The 20577-nt window shown below is 39.8% G+C and overlaps 1 protein-coding gene across 3 annotated transcripts in view; it reads left to right on the top strand.

Moving 5' to 3' along the window:
* Positions 1-20577, top strand: part of SMC2 (structural maintenance of chromosomes 2) — a 150533-nt gene that overhangs the window by 92300 nt on the left and 37656 nt on the right. For all 3 annotated transcript variants that reach the window (XM_071665525.1, XM_071665524.1, XM_071665526.1), the window contains exons 9-13: positions 366-555; positions 5367-5542; positions 8214-8332; positions 14709-14847; positions 17989-18135. In XM_071665525.1, the coding sequence (XP_071521626.1) occupies positions 366-555; positions 5367-5542; positions 8214-8332; positions 14709-14847; positions 17989-18135 (771 nt within the window). The remainder of the gene's footprint in view (positions 1-365; positions 556-5366; positions 5543-8213; positions 8333-14708; positions 14848-17988; positions 18136-20577) is intronic.

Below are 20577 nucleotides of genomic sequence, written 5' to 3'. Positions count from 1 at the left end.
CCTTGTAGAGTTTAAGACTGGTAGAATTGCTATTGTGGAACTGTGGCAGTTATGTCATACATGGGAAGATAGAACAGCTTGGTATTGTTTTTTATTAGAAAATTTCAAGCAATTCTTCAGGATGCATTATAGTTCCTTTTTTTGTGTACATTTGACACGACTGTGGCATTACATGTCATGTGTCCACCTGCCTCACTGAATAGGTTAGATGGTTTTGATGGGTGAACCTTAGATGATGGATGGCAGGTGAGTTTTTCAAGCTCAAAGATGCTTCACAAACTCACAACCATATTTTTGATTCTTGGATATAACAGCACTTGAGATAACTGAAAGACTTTTCATTATTTGTTCTTTCTTGTTCATAGGATAACAAAACAGTTGAAAATAAGAAGATAGAAGGTGACAAACTGCAGGGAACCTTCGATAAAATGCGAGCACAAGATCAAGCTGACAATGATGCTCTGGCAGCTGCAGAGAAAAGGCTGCAGGCAATTAGCTCTGGAATGTACTCTGCTGGTGATGGAGAGGATGCAACACTGCAAGAACAACTAATTAGTAAGTGATTTAAAGTTTTAAGCAGATCTTGTGTCTGGATCATTTTGCACGTTTAGTAATCTGTAGGTTTTATTCACATATTTCAAGAATAGTGAAGATTACCCTGTGGGTCAGTGTTTAAGGCTATGTCCTTCAGTTTCCATAGTCCTCTCTGGGAGCATGAACAATTAACAGGGAACAGACTGTGATTAAAACATGCCAAGTTTCTAGGTTAGTGTGCAGTATTTCTAGATGTATTCCTTATGTTTTACATTGTACATTTTTTCATTTCTGTTCACAGCTTGGTCTATATTGCCTTTTCTCTATTGTAATTGCACTGATAGCATTCTGTAGTACCCAACAAACTTTTTTTTTTTTCACTATCCCTGAGGATAAGGGAGAAAGAATACTTTCCACGCATTCCTCACGTGTCGTGGATGGCGACTGAAGGGGACGGGAGTGGGGGACTAGAAACCCTCCCCTCCTTGTATTTTAACTTTCTAAAAGGGGAAACAGAAGAAGGAGTCATGCGGGGAGTGCTCATCCTCCTCGAAGGCTCAGATTGGGGTGTCTAAATGTGTGTGGATGTAACCAAGATGAGAAATAAGGAGAGATAGGTAGTATGGGTTTTCAGAAAAGAGGAGTGAATGTTGGGGTGAAGAAGGTGGTGAGAGTAAGTGAGCTTGGGAAGGAGACCTGTGTGGGGAAGTACCAGGAGAGACTGTGTACAGAATGGAAAAAGGTGAGAACAATGGAAGTAAGGGGAGTGGGGGAGGAATGGGATGTATTTAGGGAATCAGTGATGGATTGCGCAAAAGATGCTTGTGGCATGAGAAGAGTGGGAGGTGGGCTGTTTAGAAAGGGTAGTGAGTGGTGGGATGAAGAAGTAAGAGTATTAGTGAAAGAGAAGAGAGAGGCATTTGGACGATTTTTGCAGGGAAAAAATGCAATTGAGTGGGAGAAGTATAAAAGAAAGAGACAGGAGGTCAAGAGAAAGGTGCAAGAGGTGAAAGAAAGGGCAAATGAGAGTTGGGGTGAGAGACTATCAGTAAATTTTAGGGAGAATAAAAAGATGTTCTGGAAGGAGGTAAATAGGGTGCGTAAGACAAGGGAGCAAATGGGAACTTCAGTGAAGGGCGTAAATGGGGAGGTGATAACAAGTAGCGGTGATGTGAGAAGGAGATGGAATGAGTATTTTGAAGGTTTGTTGAATGTGTCTGATGACAGAGTGGCAGATATAGGGTGTTTTGGTCGAGGTGGTGTGCAAAGTGAGAGGGTTAGGGAAAATGATTTGGTAAACAGAGAAGAGGTAGTAAAAGCTTTGCGGAAGATGAAAGCCGGCAAGGCAGCAGGTTTGGATGGTATTGCAGTGGAATTTATTAAAGAAGGGGGTGACTGTATTGTTGACTGGTTGGTAAGGTTATTTAATGTATGTATGACTCATGGTGAGGTGCCTGAGGATTGGCGGAATGCGTGCATAGTGCCATTGTACAAAGGCAAAGGGGATAAGAGTGAGTGCTCAAATTACAGAGGTATAAGTTTGTTGAGTATTCCTGGTAAATTATATGGGAGGGTATTGATTGAGAGGGTGAAGGCATGTACAGAGCATCAGATTGGGGAAGAGCAGTGCGGTTTCAGAAGTGGTAGAGGATGTGTGGATCAGGTGTTTGCTTTGAAGAATGTATGTGAGAAATACTTAGAAAAGCAAATGGATTTGTATGTAGCATTTATGGATCTGGAGAAGGCATATGATAGAGTTGATAGAGATGCTCTGTGGAAGGTATTAAGAATATATGGTGTGGGAGGCAAGTTGTTAGAAGCAGTGAAAAGTTTTTATCGAGGATGTAAGGCATGTGTACGTGTAGGAAGAGAGGAAAGTGATTGGTTCTCAGTGAATGTAGGTTTGCGGCAGGGGTGTGTGATGTCTCCATGGTTGTTTAATTTGTTTATGGATGGGGTTGTTAGGGAGGTAAATGCAAGAGTCCTGGAAAGAGGGGCAAGTATGAAGTCTGTTGGGGATGAGAGAGCTTGGGAAGTGAGTCAGTTGTTGTTCGCTGATGATACAGCGCTGGTGGCTGATTCATGTGAGAAACTGCAGAAGCTGGTGACTGAGTTTGGTAAAGTGTGTGGAAGAAGAAAGTTAAGAGTAAATGTGAATAAGAGCAAGGTTATTAGGTACAGTAGGGGTGAGGGTCAAGTCAATTGGGAGGTGAGTTTGAATGGAGAAAAACTGGAGGAAGTGAAGTGTTTTAGATATCTGGGAGTGGATCTGTCAGCGGATGGAACCATGGAAGCGGAAGTGGATCATAGGGTGGGGGAGGGGGCGAAAATTTTGGGAGCCTTGAAAAATGTGTGGAAGTCGAGAACATTATCTCGGAAAGCAAAAATGGGTATGTTTGAAGGAATAGTGGTACCAACAATGTTGTATGGTTGCGAGGCGTGGGCTATGGATAGAGATGTGCGCAGGAGGATGGATGTGCTGGAAATGAGATGTTTGAGGAAAATGTGTGGTGTGAGGTGGTTTGATCGAGTAAGTAACGTAAGGGTAAGAGAGATGTGTGGAAATAAAAAGAGCGTGGTTGAGAGAGCAGAAGAGGGTGTTTTGAAATGGTTTGGGCACATGGAGAGAATGAGTGAGGAAAGATTGACCAAGAGGATATATGTGTCGGAGGTGGAGGGAACGAGGAGAAGAGGGAGACCAAATTGGAGGTGGAAAGATGGAGTGAAAAAGATTTTGTGTGATCGGGGCCTGAACATGCAGGAGGGTGAAAGGAGGGCAAGGAATAGAGTGAATTGGAGCGATGTGGTATACAGGGGTTGACGTGCTGTCAGTGGATTGAATCAAGGCATGTGAAGCGTCTGGGGTAAACCATGGAAAGCTGTGTAGGTATGTATATTTGCATGTGTGGACGTGTGTATGTACATGTGTATGGGGGGGGGGTTGGGCCATTTCTTTCGTCTGTTTCCTTGCGCTACCTCGCAAACGCGGGAGACAGCGACAAAGTATATAAAAAAAAAAAAAAAAAAAAAAGGTAGTATGTTTGAGGAAAGGAACCTGGATGTTTTGGCTCTGAGTGAAACTAAGCTCAAGGGTAAAGGGGAAGAGTGGTTTGGGAATGTTTTAGGAGTAAAGTCAGGGGTTAGTAAGAGGACAAGAGCAGGGGAAAGAGTAGCACTGCTCCTGAAACATGAGTGGTAGGAGTATGTGATAGAGTGTAAGAAAGTAAACTCTAGATTGATATGGGTAAAACTGAAAATGGATGGAGAGAGATGGGTGATTATTGGTGCATATGCACCTGGGCATGAGAAGAAAGATCATGAGAGGCAAGTGTTTTGGGAAGAGTGCTGCCATCTTTGCTTTCTGATTTTCCTTTGGCTTTTGTGCTTCCCTGGGTTCCTTAATGCTTACCATCCTCTCTGGCCAATGCATGCAGTAATGATTGACATAGTGACTTCCCTTAGTTACTTCATCAACAGTGGCGTTATTTCGGTTTCCTCCACATTGCCTACTCTCCTCTCTTTTCACCTTCTGTCCTTGGTTAGATTTATGTTGGTGGCTCCATTTTACATACTTTAGCTCACTTTCCTTTCACTCTGTATTTTGGTGTTTGTTCCCTTTTTTGTACTCAACATATATCTCTCAGCATCTCAGTATGGTTAAGAAGTAACCTGGTTAGACTTGATAAAGCTAAAATGTAGTATTCCCCTATGATTCTCTATAAGTGTCGCTCATTTCCCTCTTTGGCTTCAAGACACCACATTTCGTCCCCCTAATAACAAAAATTTGTTAGGCTTAACCAAATCTTTCAGTTATGGGAACCTTACATAAGCAACATCTCAGTCTGTTTCCTGAAAGCTAGGGGTGATGTATAGTATATTTTTATTGTATGAGCAGCTGTTTCACATTGTCAGTGGTTGTATATGCCCTGTTGTGGAATCCTGCTAAAAAGAAAATTTATGGAATGATTCTTTGTCCTGCTTTCAGTTGCACAGATGGAATCAAAAGCCTTCAGTCTTGTTAGTTTTAGGGGCAATACTTCTCTCATACCATCCCTTCTGTCTGTGTTGATGTTACTGCCCTCTTGTCTTTCCTGCAGGCATTGTTGAAGTCAAAGCTCTTGTGAGACGTGTGCTTGTTACCTTCCCACCAAGATTTGAACCTAGAGCATATGTCTGACTGCTGCTTCCAATAGTTTCTGTGTGGAGACCAGCCAGATAAGGATTGACCATTATGATACTCCCTTATTGCCTCAAACAACAAAGCTGTGGAATTCTCTTCCTGTAACCTTTCTACCTTTAAGAGTCAGGTTTATAAACATCTGTGGAGCCCAAATTAGTTTCTTCATATTCTCGGACTCTTTCTTTTACCCAAGATGGCTGTGATTAGGGCAGGTGTTGCCTTACCATGTTGGTCTCTGTAAATAGAAGTAACTCGAAGAATAGGATAGAAATTATACTTAATCTAATTTTATGGATAAAACTGAATGCTATTTTGAGCTTAAAAATAGGGATAAAGGAGAATAAAACTTATTGTATGATATGCATGAAGTTGAAATTCATGTTAAGATGTTGTTCATGCACCCTTAATGTAAGGGAACTTAGGCTACAATGAGGTATATGGAACAGTTACATTAGTCTTTAGGACAGTTGAGCAAGAGAAAGGTAATGATTTGTGAGAAGTGCCAGAAACATAAGATTGACAGCCAGTTCCTAATTTAGGGTTTAGAAAAATATTTATGAATTATATATTGAGGTAGTTGCTTCCTTCATGTGCAAAAGAATTACCTTATATTGATTCAAAAATGTAATTTTCATTATGAATGTGTTGACAGACACTAAAGCCAGCATCACAGAGGCAAAAACTGAAACAAAACAAGCTGAAATGAAACTAAAACATGCTAAGGAGGAACTGAAGAAGAAACAACAAGAAATGAAATGCACTGCTGCAGGATATACAAAAGATAAGGCCTCCCTTGATAGAATGGAGAAAGAGGTGAAAAATCTTGAGGTAAGTCACATTGAAAGTTATCCAATTTAGATTTATGTTAGGGTTCCACATAGAGGCATCATAGTTTGACCTTTCAATTTAAGTGACTTACGTTCTAGAAAATTGTCACGTAAATCAATTGATTTGACTAATGGAGACCAGGGATTTTAGTTATTAGTTAGACAATACTGACTATGTTACTGATGCAGAACTACAGCATGCAGTTGCCAGAAATTATAGAATACCATAAGACATACTGTACAATGAATTCTTTTCATTTCAAACTATTCACCATTTCCCGCATTAGCAAGGTAGCGTTAAGAACAGAGGACTGGGCTTTTCATAAAAACTGAAAATAAACTTTGAATCATAGTGCAGTTTTCTCTTCACAGGAAATTGTGTCTCGAGACATTGTCTTCGAAAATAATCTAGTTTCCTCTTTATTAAAACTGCTTAGGAAAATATATGCCTATCTTGATAATGGTCTTGAGGGTTCTTGGGAAGTTTTGTCAGTAATGACATCAGCAGAAGCAGCCTCACCAGCCATCTTGATGTTGTGACAATTCTAACATTTCCTAAAATTCATAAATGAACCATGACTTGCTTGAAACGTCTCTGCTGCACTATTTTGTGCTGCCAAGTCATCATATATAGTGTGTGCCTTTGCTTGTGTCACAAGCAGGCAGATGAGGGCATTTAAATGAGTTAGGGGTTTCATCTGTTTGCTCATCATTCATTTCGTTTTCTTCATAATCAACCATCAGGAATATGAGGTCTTAGGTGGCACTTTCCTAACTTTTTCTCTCTATTATCATGATTAGTTCATGAAGTAGATGAACAGTCCAAGGGCTGCTTGATATCAGGTCTCATAATGTTTAAACACATCCATTTTTGCCTTATTCATAATGGCCTTACTTTTCTTAGCACCACTAGTACCAGGAGAACTTTAAAGACTCTTTGATGGAATTATGCAATGGGCAAAACATGTATATTATACAGTATACTGTGGCACAAATTGCTGGAGCACTCCGTGACTGTAGACTATCCACGCCATGTGTATGCATGCTTCTTGCACAGTGCTGGCAATGATACACCACCGCACTGCCAGCCCATTGATGATTATTTCATTCCAAACTCAAGCCCATATTAATTATGAAAAGATGTAAATGGACTCTGCATACTATTTTAAAACTGGTGGAAATCAAATATGTTTAAATAAGAGGTACCTGTATTTTCTTGGATACAATAAATCTCAAACTGATGTGATGTTATAAAACCTTATTATAATTAGAACTTTCCTGATTTAGCAAGGTTGTGTCAGGAACAAATTATTGACAGCCTTAATTTGCATGCATCCAATTCTCTAGCTGTCATGTATCATACACAGAAACCAGAGACTTCCATCCACTGCTGAACCCCATGCACTGCTCTTTTTTCATCCAATTGCTTCTTTAGTTTTAACAATGAATAGTTTCATTTGCACACATTGTCTAGTTTCACATATCACATATTGAAACCATAGAGTACTAGCCACTTCTAAGTTCCAAGGGCTGTTTGACAATTTTCCTTGGTCACTTCATATGTCCCACTTCAGCCCATGTACAGCTTGTCACCTACTCATTAGTCATTTTAAGAGGGTCACTACACTGCTTAGAAAGAGAAAATCTCCAATACTTACCCAAAAACTGCACAGGTGGAAGAAAAGTTTGAGGAGACGTTATGCTTGTTTATATTAAATGCAGATGATTAGACAGGTGCAGTGTTTGAAGATGTATTTGATTTAAAAACTTAAGCAGTTTGATGTATATTTAGATAGTAAATCCTTGTATCATTGTATCAAGTGGGATACAATGGTACGAGGATTTACCTTGAAGGATGAGCAGATATGAAGCTTTCTCACCAGTAATGTGGAGATTTAAATCCTAAACCCAATATTCCTCAAGAAATATCTTATTGACTGTGGGACACCTACTTTGGGAGAAGTTTTTCATTCTAAACCTACACTTCTTACATCTGTTTTGATACCTCTACCAATTCACAAAAACATTATGAATTCATGTCTCGTTTTATTACATTCCCTGATCACATCATACTTTCAGGTGTTATGCTGGAGAGGGTTTGGGTACTACTGCACCTTGTATTTTCAGTTTCGTTTTAAATTTGCAAAGCACATTTTATATTACCTTGATTATCGCATCATGCATAATCTCCTACTCCAGGCCAAACCAGCTTGCATGACTGTAAAACTTATTTCTAGGAACAAATGAAAAACAGACTCATTTGTTCACATTCATTCTCTGGAAGTCATATGTAATACACCAATACCCACAGATCAGAGCTCCCATGCACAGCCAAGCTCCAGAGCTCACTCCATGGTTTCCCTTTGCTGTGGATGGGAGCTCCAGTTTCATTATGTTATACTGAACTTTTTTTTGTTGTATGTGTTTCAGTCAGTTCCCTATTTTACCACATTGATGTGGGAAACATCAAATAAGTTAAAAACAGTTTGAATTGGAAATTTTGTATTTGCTTTTGATACCTCACTAAGGTGGAAGAAGCAGTTGTGTGTAAAAAAAAATGTTACTTTTTTTGGGTATAAGCTTTTCACAAAAGAAGGTGCTATTAAGATTGAATATAACATGATGGAGTACGACCTTTTAACATATCAGATTTGTATTACATTGCTTTTCAGATTCAGTTGGGGAAGCTAGATTATGATGACAAAAAAGTTGATGAGTTGGAAGGTGAGCGTCGTGTGCTAAACAACCAGATAATGAATCTGCAGGAGAAGTTAGAAGGTCTAGAGTCTCGGTTAGTTTTCTTTATGTTCAAGAGTTTTTGGAATAAGTTAAGAAATATCACCAGAAACATGACTTAGAATGGAATGGAATCGCTTCGCACCTTGCCACATTCATATGGTTTTATTTCTCACCTCTGCAGTCTGTTCCATAAGCATGAGATTCTCCAGGATATCTTCAGGAATATCAGGGTAAGGACCCTCCAACCCTCATTATTTTTTGAGATGAAGCATTGGCCTTCCTTACCCTTCTTAAGTGAACCACACATTTTAGGGAGTGGTAGGTATCATTTGATTGTGGTCCCACCAATCAGTGACTGCTACTAGGAGGACATCAAAGACTTATTCACTACTGCCTTCTCAGCAGCACAGTTCCAAACAGACCAGTTCTGTTTGTTCCATGGATCATTATTTCCCACCTCTATAGTCTGTTCCATGAACATGAGATTCTCGAGGATATCTTCAGGAATATCAGGATCAGGACCCCCCAACCCTCAGTATTTTTTGTGATGAAGTATTGACCTTCCTTACCCTTCACTAACCACATATAAGGAGTGGCAGGTCATTTGATTCTGGTCCCACCAATCAGTGACTGCTACTAGGAGGATGTTAAAGACTTGCTCACCACCACTTTCTCAGCAGCACAGTTCCCAAGGATTGTACACTGACAGGATATTGCAAACAGACCAGTTCTGTTTGTTCCATGGATTGTTATTCTTTTTCTTTTATTATGAATTTTTTATTGAAATTATTGATAGAATGGTGTACTTTTATGCCCTTTAGTCATTGTTTTAGGATACTTATATACATGTATATTATATCTACTGAATTAGATGTGAATGTGCTGAGACAAGTAACTGGTAGGATTTATGATCATCACCTGATAGAGGCAAGGGTGAAGATTTGTAGAGGCTTTTGAAAAAGAGGAAATGAAATGGGTGAAAAGAAGGTGGTGAAAGTAAGTGAACGTGCAAAAGAGGCTTAGATGAAGAGGTACTAGGAGAGATTTGAGTGTAGAATGGCAAAAGTTAAGAATAAATGAACTTAGGCAAGGTATTAAGGGAAGCAGTGCTGGTATGTGTGAGAAAAGTTTATAGAAATAGGAAGGTAGGAGATGGGCAGGTCAAAAATGGTAGTGAGTGGTGGAATAAGGAAATTAAGTTGCTAATGAAAGAGAAAAGAGATGTCTGGGAAGAAGTGCAAGTCATTGATACTTGTACAGGAGAAAGCAGCAGGAGGTCAGGAGGAAGATGAGAGTCATGGCAGTTGTTTTGGTGGAAAGAGAATAGGTGGTGAAAGCCTTGTAAGATGAAATGTGGCAAAGCAGTCAGAATGGATGGTATTGCAGTTGTATTTGAGGATAGGCAGAATGCATATATATTACCAGTGTATCAAGGCAAGGGACATATGTTAGTATTAAGATTACAGGGGTATAAGATCAATGAGTATATCTGATAATTGCTGTGGAAAAGTGGTGACTGAGAGCGTGATGGCATGCACAGAGCTTGAGACTCGGAATGAATGATGTGGTTTCAAGAGAGATAGAGAATGTTTGGGTCAGGTGTTTGCTTTGAAGAATGTAAGTGAAAAATACTTGAAAAACACAAGGATTTGTGTGTGTCATTTATTGATCAGTAAAGTGCTACCTGATACCATGAATAAGAATGAAAAGCTTGTGGAATTGTTTGCTGGAAAAGGATGTAAAAACAGGTACATATATAAGTTCACATGGATGAGTAGGAAAGATGGTAAGGGGATATTATAAGATTATGTACTAATTAATGTGCATGCAAAGGAAAGACTCTTGGATATGATTGTGATGAAGGGGCAGCTGGTGGGATGTCTGAGGCGAGGGTGAAAGTTCGTAGAGGCCTTAGGAAAAGAGAAAGTGATATGGGTGGGAAGAGGGTTATGAAAGTGAGTGAGTTAGGAAAAGAGGATTGTGTAAAGAAATACCAGGAAAGACTGAGAGTAGAATGGCAAAAGGTAAGAGTAAATGAAGCTAGGGCAAAGAGACAAATGGAAGGTTTACTTTAATGCCCCTTTGGGGGTGCCAGAGGCCAATAGAGTGGCGTAGAGGCATCCAAAAATATAGAGGGAAATTGAAGAAATGGCAGGTATTTAGTTAAGGACTGCTTACATGTGTGAGAGAAGTGTATGACATGCTGAAGATGGGAGGTGGGCAGGATAGTGAGTAATGGGATGAGGATATTAAGTTGCTAGTGAAAGAGAGAAGGGGTGTATGAGTATTATTTGCAGGGAAGGAGTGCTAAGTAATTGGAAGATGTACCAGAGAAAGCAGCAGTAGGTCAAAAGGAAGGTGCAGAGGCTTAAAAAGTTCATTCAGAAAAGAAAATGTTTTGGAAAGAAGTTAGTAGTATGAGAAAAGTAAGAGAACAAATGAAAACATCATTAGAGGACGCAAATAAGGAAGTGGTAACTGACAAAAGTGGAGTGAAGAGCAAATTCATTGAGTATTTTGAAGGGTTGTTAAATGTGTTCACTGACAGGATGGCTGATGTGGGATGTTTGGGATGTAGAGTTAAGCAAATTAAGAAATTCATGAAAAGTGATATGGTGATAGTCTTGCATAAGATGGAGTGCAGTAAATCAGCAGAATGGACGGGATTGCAGTTAAATTTCTTGAGAAACTGGGTAACTATGCTTTTGATTGTTTAGTTAGGATTTTCATTGTGTGTGTGTGTGAGTCATGGTGCCTGAGAATTGGCAGTGCCTATTTAGTGCCATTGTTTAAAGGCAAGGGGAACAAAAGTGGATGTTCAAATTTCACAATTATAGATTTGTTCGTTGTGTGTAGTAAGTTGTATGGGAGAGTAGTGATTGAATGTGTAGTAGCATGCACAGGGTTTCAGATTGGAGGGAAATAATGTGGCTGCAGGAGTGGTAGAGGGTGTGTGGATCATTTATTTGCTTTGAAGAACGTGTTTAAGAAGTATTTTGATGAACAGAAAGACTTTTATGTAACACATGTAAATATCTGCTGAAAGTGTATGATAGAGTCGATAGAAATGCTGTGTGGAAGGTTTTACGAAAATTGGGTTTTGTCAGAGACCTACTAGAAGCAGTGAAGTGTTTTTTATCAAGAAAGTAAAGCATGTGTGTGAGTAGGAGGAGTGGCTTGAGGTGAGAGAGTTTCTGTGTTGAGGGTCTGTATTAGGGGAGTGTCATGCCAACATCACTGTTTATTTTTTCATAGATAGGGTGGGAATGGAGATAAATGCTAGGGTATTGGAAAAAGGAGATGGGCAGGGCTGGGAGGTGACAGTTATTATTTGCTGATGACATGGCGCTGGTGGAAGATTGGAGTGAAAAACTGCAGAAGCTTATGTCTGAGTATAGGAGTGTGTGTGTGTGTGAAAAGGGGAATTGTAAGTGAATGTGAAATAAAGTGAGGTGATTGTGTTTATCAGTGAAAAAGAGTAAGTTTATTTGGAATGTGAGTTTGAATGGAGAGAACTTGGAGGAAATAGGTTGTTTTATGTACCTGTAAGTAGGAATGACAGCATATGGAACCATGGGAGCTGAAGGCAGTATTTGGTAAGTAGCCAACAACTAGGGAGGTATATTACTAGTACTACCTACCTGAGTGTCAGGAGGTTGTCAAATTGCACTCCTCTGACTCAGGTAGCTGTCTTTTCTTTCTGTCTCACCAATGTTTGGACTACTGGGATGCTGTCCACACATGCAATCTCTCTGACCTACGTAACATTTGACAACGTTTAAGTCGTGCAGCTTATTCTTTGTAACTCTAGATTTCCCTGGGGTGTGCACTATGTGCCAGCCCTGCCTTGTAGCAGAATGGTAGGAGCAGTAGGTAGGAACATACATGCAGGAGTATTGGGTAGAAACATTAGGAAGAAATAGGTAGGAGTATTAGATAGAAATAATCGTTAGAAAACTGCACTATACTTGCCCTCTGCAATTGGCCTGTTAAGGGTGAGGCTGTAAATGCTAAGAAGCAGCACTGGAGTTCTTTAGTTATGGAGACTTGGTCTGAGCACCCATTTGAGGGAGTACCAATTGGAAGAGTCATTAGAGATATAGATAGATAGGGAACTGAAGTGAGGTATAGATTGGGTGAGGGAGCAACAGTGCTTGGCACATTAAGGAATGTATGGAAAGAGAGATCACTATCTTTGAGGTAAAAGATGGCCCTATTTGGCTGTATAGTTGTCCCATTAGTGTTGTTTGGATATGAGGCATAAGCCCCAGATATAAATGTCAAGAAGAGTGTGGATGTGTTGGAAATTGAATATGTATATGAGGACAGTGTGTGGTGTGAAGAGGGTTGATTGATTAAGAAGTGATATAGTAAAAAATGTGTGTTAAGAGAGCTAAGAGTTGTCCTGAAATGGTTTGAGCATATGGAGGGGGTGACTAAGAATGCTTACATGTCAGAAGTGGAGAGATCAAGGAAAAGAAGGAAACCAAGGAGGCAGATGGAAGGATGGAGTGAAAGATGCTTCGAGTGTTCGGTGCTTGAGCATGCAGGAGGTGGTGTGTGACATGGTTAGAGGAAACTATAGAATGGTTTGTTGGCTTGGTTGTTGATAGGCAGCTGTGTTTTCAGTGCATTGTACCTAACATGTAGAGAGTGAAAATGAGTGAGTGAGATCATTTCTTTATGTGTTTCTGGTGCTACCTCACTATTGTGGGAAATGGCGAACGTAAGACGAATAGTACCTGCAGTAAAGACCCATTTTCATTAGAAACCAAGTTCTGTTTCATCCCAAATTTGTCCAAGGAACATTGATAAATGAAATACTAAGTTTAATGGAAACCTACCTTATTCATTCAAGGCTGGAGGTGTTCAGGGGTAGCAAAAACTACTTTAAGTCGGAAGGAAATAGTTTCAGTGTCACCTGGACTCAACTGAATCACCTCCTGGTCAGAACTGGGGCTTGCATGTGGTACAAACTACTCTCTCTGCACTCATGATGTTCAATCATTTTCAGCAATGTTGAAGTCATTAATGGATCTTTTAGCACATGCAACCCTGAAAGCACTTTTATAATGCATGAAGATAAGCCTTTGTACAATAGAAACACTGGAGTTGCATGAGAACTTGGGCACCAAGTTTGCTAATATTTAACTGAGTGGGCACTTGTCCCAGACTAGCAGGTAGTTACCAAGGTATGTCATGTTTCTTCTTGATATATATATTTGTCATTGTAGTTAAAATGGCACAAAAGGTGATATTGCACCATTAGATTACTGTGTATGTGTGTAGAGAGAACATTATATGTAAGTAAAATATAGAAATTCACTGAGGTGATGCACATCAAGCTGTCACATGTTCTGCTGATGCCAAGCATCATTGACTGAATTTGGGAACTAATGGACTATTCTCACATCCCAAACTCATTCCAGTGAGACTTCAGCTCACTTTACTAAATTTACAATGTAATGGACTTGTATTGAAATGTCCAGTAAATTCCAAATTTAGTCTGATGAGGTCCAGAGGGTCTGTCAGAAGCAGAATTTTGATAGACTGAAGTGATTTAGAATGGGAGTTTATTGTACATTTATGAACTAGTAGAAAAGAAAGGATTTTCGTAAGAATTGAGACAACTGCTCCTGGTTTAGGAGAAGCATGTCACATATCAGGTTGGGCAATCTTGAGTTTGTAAGGTTACTTTCACTTTTTTTTCTTTTTCTTGTGTGTGTGTGTGTGTGTGTGTGTGTGTGTGTGCAGCAAAGCTATCAGGATCATTGTTCTTCTTATGAATTTAGAGTTGGCATTTATAGTTCAGGAAAAGCAGATTATTTACTAGATTGGCTGATCGTACATTCAGATGGCATGAGTGTAGTGATGGGTGTTATGGGCAGCAGTGGGCACATAATTGCCTGCTGTGGCCACTGGTGGGTGACAGGGGCCAATAGGCAGACCACTCACTCATCCATTTTTTTAGGGTTTCCATCTGTGGCCAGCCATTGAAGCTTGCAGAGTTTGCAGAATTCAGCTGGTGATTGAAAATTATATGCCTAGATTGACATCAGTAGTATCTTGCTGTGTAAGCCTAGATTTATACCAATAGCACAGAAAGGATTATGGAGTTCAGAGGGCCAGGGATGATCATTTGTAAATAAAAGCATAGAATGTATGGTGCCACAGTGTGAGAAAACTAGAATTTTTTTAAGGATGTAGGATAGCAAAATCGAAATGTCTTGATGCCACAAATGTTTGAATCTATATTTATAAGGATAGATGCTTGTTGGTTGCATGACAGGCTTCAGCTCTCAGATTACAGTACATTGGTCCAATTAACTTGCATAGTTACATTATTTTCAAACTAGTTATGACATCATGTGTCACATCAATTTTTATTAGTTATAGATGTGCAATAATAGAGATATTCTTCTGGCTAGGTACCCCCAGTTGTGCTTCAATTACAAGGATCCCGAGAGGAATTTTGATCATTCTTCAGTAAAGGGACTGGTGTGCCGGCTGGTAAAGTTAAAGGATCCAACCACTGCAACTGCTTTGGAGGTCACAGCTGGAGGAAAGGTAAGCTGTAGCTTTAACATGAAGTGGGGATAGGTTCCATAATGCAGTGTTCCATCATCAATCTTGGTCCCAGCTATGTAAACAGTGTCTCTCATTATTGAAAGATCTCAGAGTCAAATTTCATTGTACTGTAATCCCTGGGTCTGATATGTGGAATGAATATAAGGAAGACAAAGACATTGCAAAGGAGGGAGTGAGAAGAACAATAATGTACCAAAAAGGTGAAAAAGAAGCTGAAAGAATATGGAGAGTATAACTGCATGGATAAGTGGTTATAGATGATTGAATGATACCCCATTTGAAGTTAAAGGAGCAGAAGTTGTAAGGGTTGCATAATTTGGTCTGTGCATAATTGATTTGACGTACAGAGGGATTATAAATGGTTTTGGTAAAAACAACTTTTTAGGTTTCAAGAAAAAACAAATTTGGCAGGAAAAAGGAATGCATAGATCAGATTTTTGCACTTTGACAGATAATGGAGAAAGCTCTTGTGAAAAAAGTATCTGCATCACTGATGGATTTACAGTAGGCATATGATAGATTAAAAGACTTCTGGAAGGTTTGACTACATTGTGCATGAACAATTGGTACATGTTATCAGAAATATTATTAATGCAAACTGTGTTTGTGTGATGGTGAATAGTGGTTTGGTTAAATGTGGAAATATATCATGACTATGTAATCTTACCATGGTTATTGAATGTTTTATTGGAAAAATATTTAGTATATGTAATTGGATGATGCTGTTTTTTAGTGTGGAGTAAGAGAAGTAGAGTTGAAATGTTGAGTTGAAAGTACAAATAATTGCAAGGTTCATGATTTTTGAGAAGGTTTGGATATGGGGAAACTGGCATTTGTTAAGAAGTTTAGGACTGAAAGAAATTGTATGAAACAGACAGTATTGGGAAAAATGAATTTGGGAGTATTTTTGCTTGGAGGAAGATTTGGAGTTGTACTAAAGCTTCAGTGAATGGGAAGAGTTCAGTTGTAGAGGGTACAAGCTCTTTTCATTCTATTTACACCATTTCCCATTACCCTCCTTGTTTTGCCATTCTCCAGCTTTGCATCATCCCCGGCTTATCACCCAACTCCAGGAGGGGTTTTTCCTTTCCTTGGCACTTTACTTTCCCAGCTCTCTCTCGACCATTGCTCTCCTCAGCTATATAATCTTCATTGGCTGTTCCCTTCCTTTGGGTCCCCTCACACCCTGCCTTTCCTTTTTTCAGCCTTCCATTTCCTCTTCCCTGATCCCGCCTCTCACCGCTCGTAACCCAACCTTCCCTTGACCTCTTCCTGCTTCTTCCTCTGGCTGTCCTTCTCCATAGTTTTCTCCCATCCCTTGTAATCTCCAGTCTTGTTTTCTTTTCTCCTTGGCTTACCACTCTGTTGCTTCTTTTCATCTCTAGATATCCCACTCCCTTGGCTGTCCTTTCACTTGTTTTTACCCCGTCTTGCTTAAGCCTTTTTTTTGATCTTCCCATCCCTGGCAATTTCCCTTTGTGCACTTTTTTTCCTACCTCTTGCCTTCCTCTAAACACAGTTACTTCTTGACCCTGACTCTCATTTCATTTTCTTTTACCTAATGCCAAAGCTGTCTTCTCATGGCTGGTTTTGCCCCAGCCACTGAATTCAGGGTGACAATAAGTAAACAGATTTACAGTGTGTGGGAAGGCATGCGAGGACAAGGATAAGTGGAGAATTTTTTACAGATTTTGGAGAAAGTGAAAGGCCTGTCTTTTGAAATGTGCCATGTCATAGTTATTGGGAAAGACATTAGAAGGTAGAGAGTTCCAAAGCTTCAATGTGTAGGAAAAGAAGCAGGCATCAAAATAGCCCACCCTTGAGTTGCCAATGGCTACACAATAATCATGTGATGCAGCAGCTTGCAGAGTATTGCATGATCTAGCTAGTGCTTGAAGCACATAAGCAGCCAGCGCTTGGGAGCAAAATCCAAAGTAGTACCTATAGAAGAGGGAAAGTCAACCGACATTGGGGCAGTCTACAAGTCAGATACAGAGCTAGAACCACCCTAAATGTTAAAGCAGTACTCCACACAAGGATGAATCAATCCCTTGTATTAACTGATCAACTGCTCAGAAGAGAAGAATGCAACTTGGTTACACGAAGTTTTGTTGTTTCCTCTGCGAATGGGACAGCCAGGACAAGAAAAATAATTATGTAAAGAAAGTGTGGCCAGAACGAAGATCACTGACTCCATTGAAGAAGAGTGTCATCAATCCTCCTCTTGTTGATCCTTAGAAGGTTTACCTGTCTCCTTTGCACATTAAGCTTGGGTTGATGAAGAACTTCATCAAAGGTGTGGATAAAACTGGCCATGGATTCACATATTTGAGGAATAAATTCCCCAGAATGAGTGATGTAAAAATCAAGGAGAGTATTTTTTGTAGGACCACACATCAGGGAACTTGCTTAGAGATGAAAAGTTCAATGAAGAGCTGAATGAAATTGAAAAAACTTTATGGCTCTCATTTAAGAGTTAGCAAAGATTTTGAGGAGAATCACAGATCAGAAAACTACTGTGATATTGCAAAAGATCTCTTGACCTCATATAAAGCTCAGGGTTACAGTATGGGTCTAGAAATTCTCTTTTTGGACTTGCCTTCAGAATTTTTCCCAGAAAATCTTGGGGCAATCTGTGATGAGCACAGCAAAAGATTTCACCAAGGCATTTTGGAGGTGGAAAAGCAGTACCAAGGAAAGTGGAGTCCCTCTATGTTGGCAGATTACTGCTGGACACGAAGGAGGGATGTTCTTGAGGCCAAATATAGCCAAAAATTGTACTTCTACATTTTTGAGGTAAGTTTAAGTGTAATACCAACCTTATTTATGAACGAGTTATGTACACTTATTGTAAAATTTAATTGCTCTTTCATTAAAAACCATGTCCGATAGAAAAATTCTAAAAATCATATTTGAATTCAGTGTAAAAAGTACTATAAGGTCCACCTATTTTAGTTCGTGGGGCAAAAAAAAGGTTTATTTTGTTGACCAGTGTTTTTATTAAGATTTTTTGCGTTATCATTTATATTTGTTTTCAAACTTTTCTCAGTTTGATTGACCATGTATTGATAAGATTTTAAGATGGGTCCTATATGGGATATGGACTTCTTTTATTTTCAGTTGTATAATGTTATTGTGGACACAGAAGTAACGGGCAAGAAACTGCTTCAGAACGGACAGCTTCAGACCAGAGTCACCATTATTCCTCTCAACAAGATAACTGGGAGGTCCATTGATCCCCGCACAGTGAATTATGCAGAGAATATGGTGAGTATCATTGTTTTTATATGGTTTGCTTAAGACTTTATATACTGTTGGAGAAAAGAAAAGAATAGCTTGCTTAAACCTTAGCAAAGTTTCCAGTGGCACAAAGATCATGGAAGTCTGAGAGCTTGTATGCATTAATCCCTTTATATATGTGTGTGTGTATGTGTATGTGTTGATATGTAAATGTGCGTGTATGGGCATTTACTTACATATGTGCATATGAGTGGATGGGCCATTATTTGTCTATTTCCTGGAGCTACCTCGCTGATGTGGGAAACAGCTATCAAGTGTAATAATGATAGATGATATATATATAAATAAGTATGGGTCTGTATGTGTGTATGAGTGGATAGATCTTTCTTTGTCCGTTTCCTGGTGCTACCTTGCTGATGCGGAAATGGTGATCAAGTATTATAAGATATATATTTTTTTTCATACATATTTGCCATTTCCCACATTTGTGAGGTAGTGTTAAGAACAGAGGACTGAACCATTGAGGGAATATCCTCACGTGGCCGCCTTCTCTGTCCCTTTTTTTGAAAAGTAAAAAAACGAGAGGGGAGGATTACCAGCCCCCCTTGCTCCCTCCCCATTTAGTTACCTTCTACAGCACGCAGGAATGAGTGGGAAGTGTTCTTTCTTCCCTACCCCTAGGGATGATTTATATTTTTTTTTATTATACTTTGTCGCTGTCTCCCGCGTTTGCGAGGTAGCGCAAGGAAACAGACAAAAGAAATGGCCCAACCCCCCCCCATACACATGTATATACATACGTCCACACACGCAAATATACATACCTACACAGCTTTCCATGGTTTACCCCAGACGCTTCACATGCCCTGATTCAATCCACTGACAGCACGTCAACCCCGGTATACCACATCGCTCCAATTCACTCTATTCCTTGCCCTCCTTTCACCCTCCTGCATGTTCAGGCCCCGATCACACAAAATCTTTTTCACTCCATCTTTCCACCTCCAATTTGGTCTCCCTCTTCTCCTCGTTCCCTCCACCTCCGACACATATATCCTCTTGGTCAATCTTTCCTCACTCATTCTCTCCATGTGCCCAAACCACTTCAAAACACCCTCTTCTGCTCTCTCAACCACGCTCTTTTTATTTCCACACATCTCTCTTACCCTTACGTTACTCACTCGATCAAACCACCTCACACCACACATTGTCCTCAAACATCTCATTTCCAGCACATCCATCCTCCCGCGCACAACTCTATCCATAGCCCACGCCTCGCAACCATACAACATTGTTGGAACCACTATTCCTTCAAACATACCCATTTTTGCTTTCCGAGATAATGTTCTCGACTTCCACACATTCTTCAAGGCTCCCAGAATCTTCGCCCCCTCCCCCACCCTATGATCCACTTCTGTGTCCATGGTTCCATCCGCTGCCAGATCCACTCCCAGATATCTAAAACACTTCACTTCCTCCAGTTTTTCTCCATTCAAACTCACCTCCCAATTGACTTGACCCTCAACCCTACTGTACCTAATAACCTTGCTCTTATTCACATTTACTCTTAACTTTCTTCTTCCACACACTTTACCAAACTCAGTCACCAGCTTCTGCAGTTTCTCACATGAATCAGCCACCAGCGCTGTATCATCAGCGAACAACAACTGACTCACTTCCCAAGCTCTCTCATCCCCAACAGACTTCATACTTGCCCCTCTTTCCAAAACTCTTGCATTTACCTCCCTAACAACCCCATCCATAAACAAATTAAACAACCATGGAGACATCACACACCCCTGCCGCAAACCTACATTCACTGAGAACCAATCACTTTCCTCTCTTCCTACACGTACACATGCCTTACATCCTTGATAAAAACTTTTCACTGCTTCTAACAACTTTCCTCCCACACCATATATTCTTAATACCTTCCTAGGGATGATATAAATATATATTATTTGTTTATTTAGTATGCTTGATCACCATTGAGGTAGCACCAGGAAACAGACGAAGAATGGCCCATCCACTCATATACACATATATAAATGTACATAAATGCCCATACATGCACATATACATATTGATACATATACATATCAACATATACACACTGGTTTACATTTATTTATTTATTTTGTTTTGTCGCTGTATCCCACGTTAGCGAGGTAGCGCAAGGAAACAGACGAAAGAATGGCTCAACCCACCCACATACATATGTATATACGTACACGTCCACATACGCAAATATACATATCTATACAACTCAATGTATACATATATATACACACACAGACATATACATATATGCACATGTTGAGTATTCCTGGCAAATTATATGGGAGGGTATTGATTGAGAGGGTGAAGGCATGTACAGAGCATCAGATTGGGGAAGAGCAGTGTGGTTTCAGAAGTGGTAGAGGATGTGTGGATCAGGTGTTTGCTTTGAAGAATGTATGTGAGAAATAC

The sequence above is a fragment of the Panulirus ornatus genome, chromosome 10, assembly GCF_036320965.1.
Source record: "Panulirus ornatus isolate Po-2019 chromosome 10, ASM3632096v1, whole genome shotgun sequence".
Taxonomy (NCBI): domain Eukaryota; kingdom Metazoa; phylum Arthropoda; class Malacostraca; order Decapoda; family Palinuridae; genus Panulirus; species Panulirus ornatus.
Note: the sequence above shows the minus strand (reverse complement) of the source record. Positions and strands in the feature narration are given on the sequence as shown.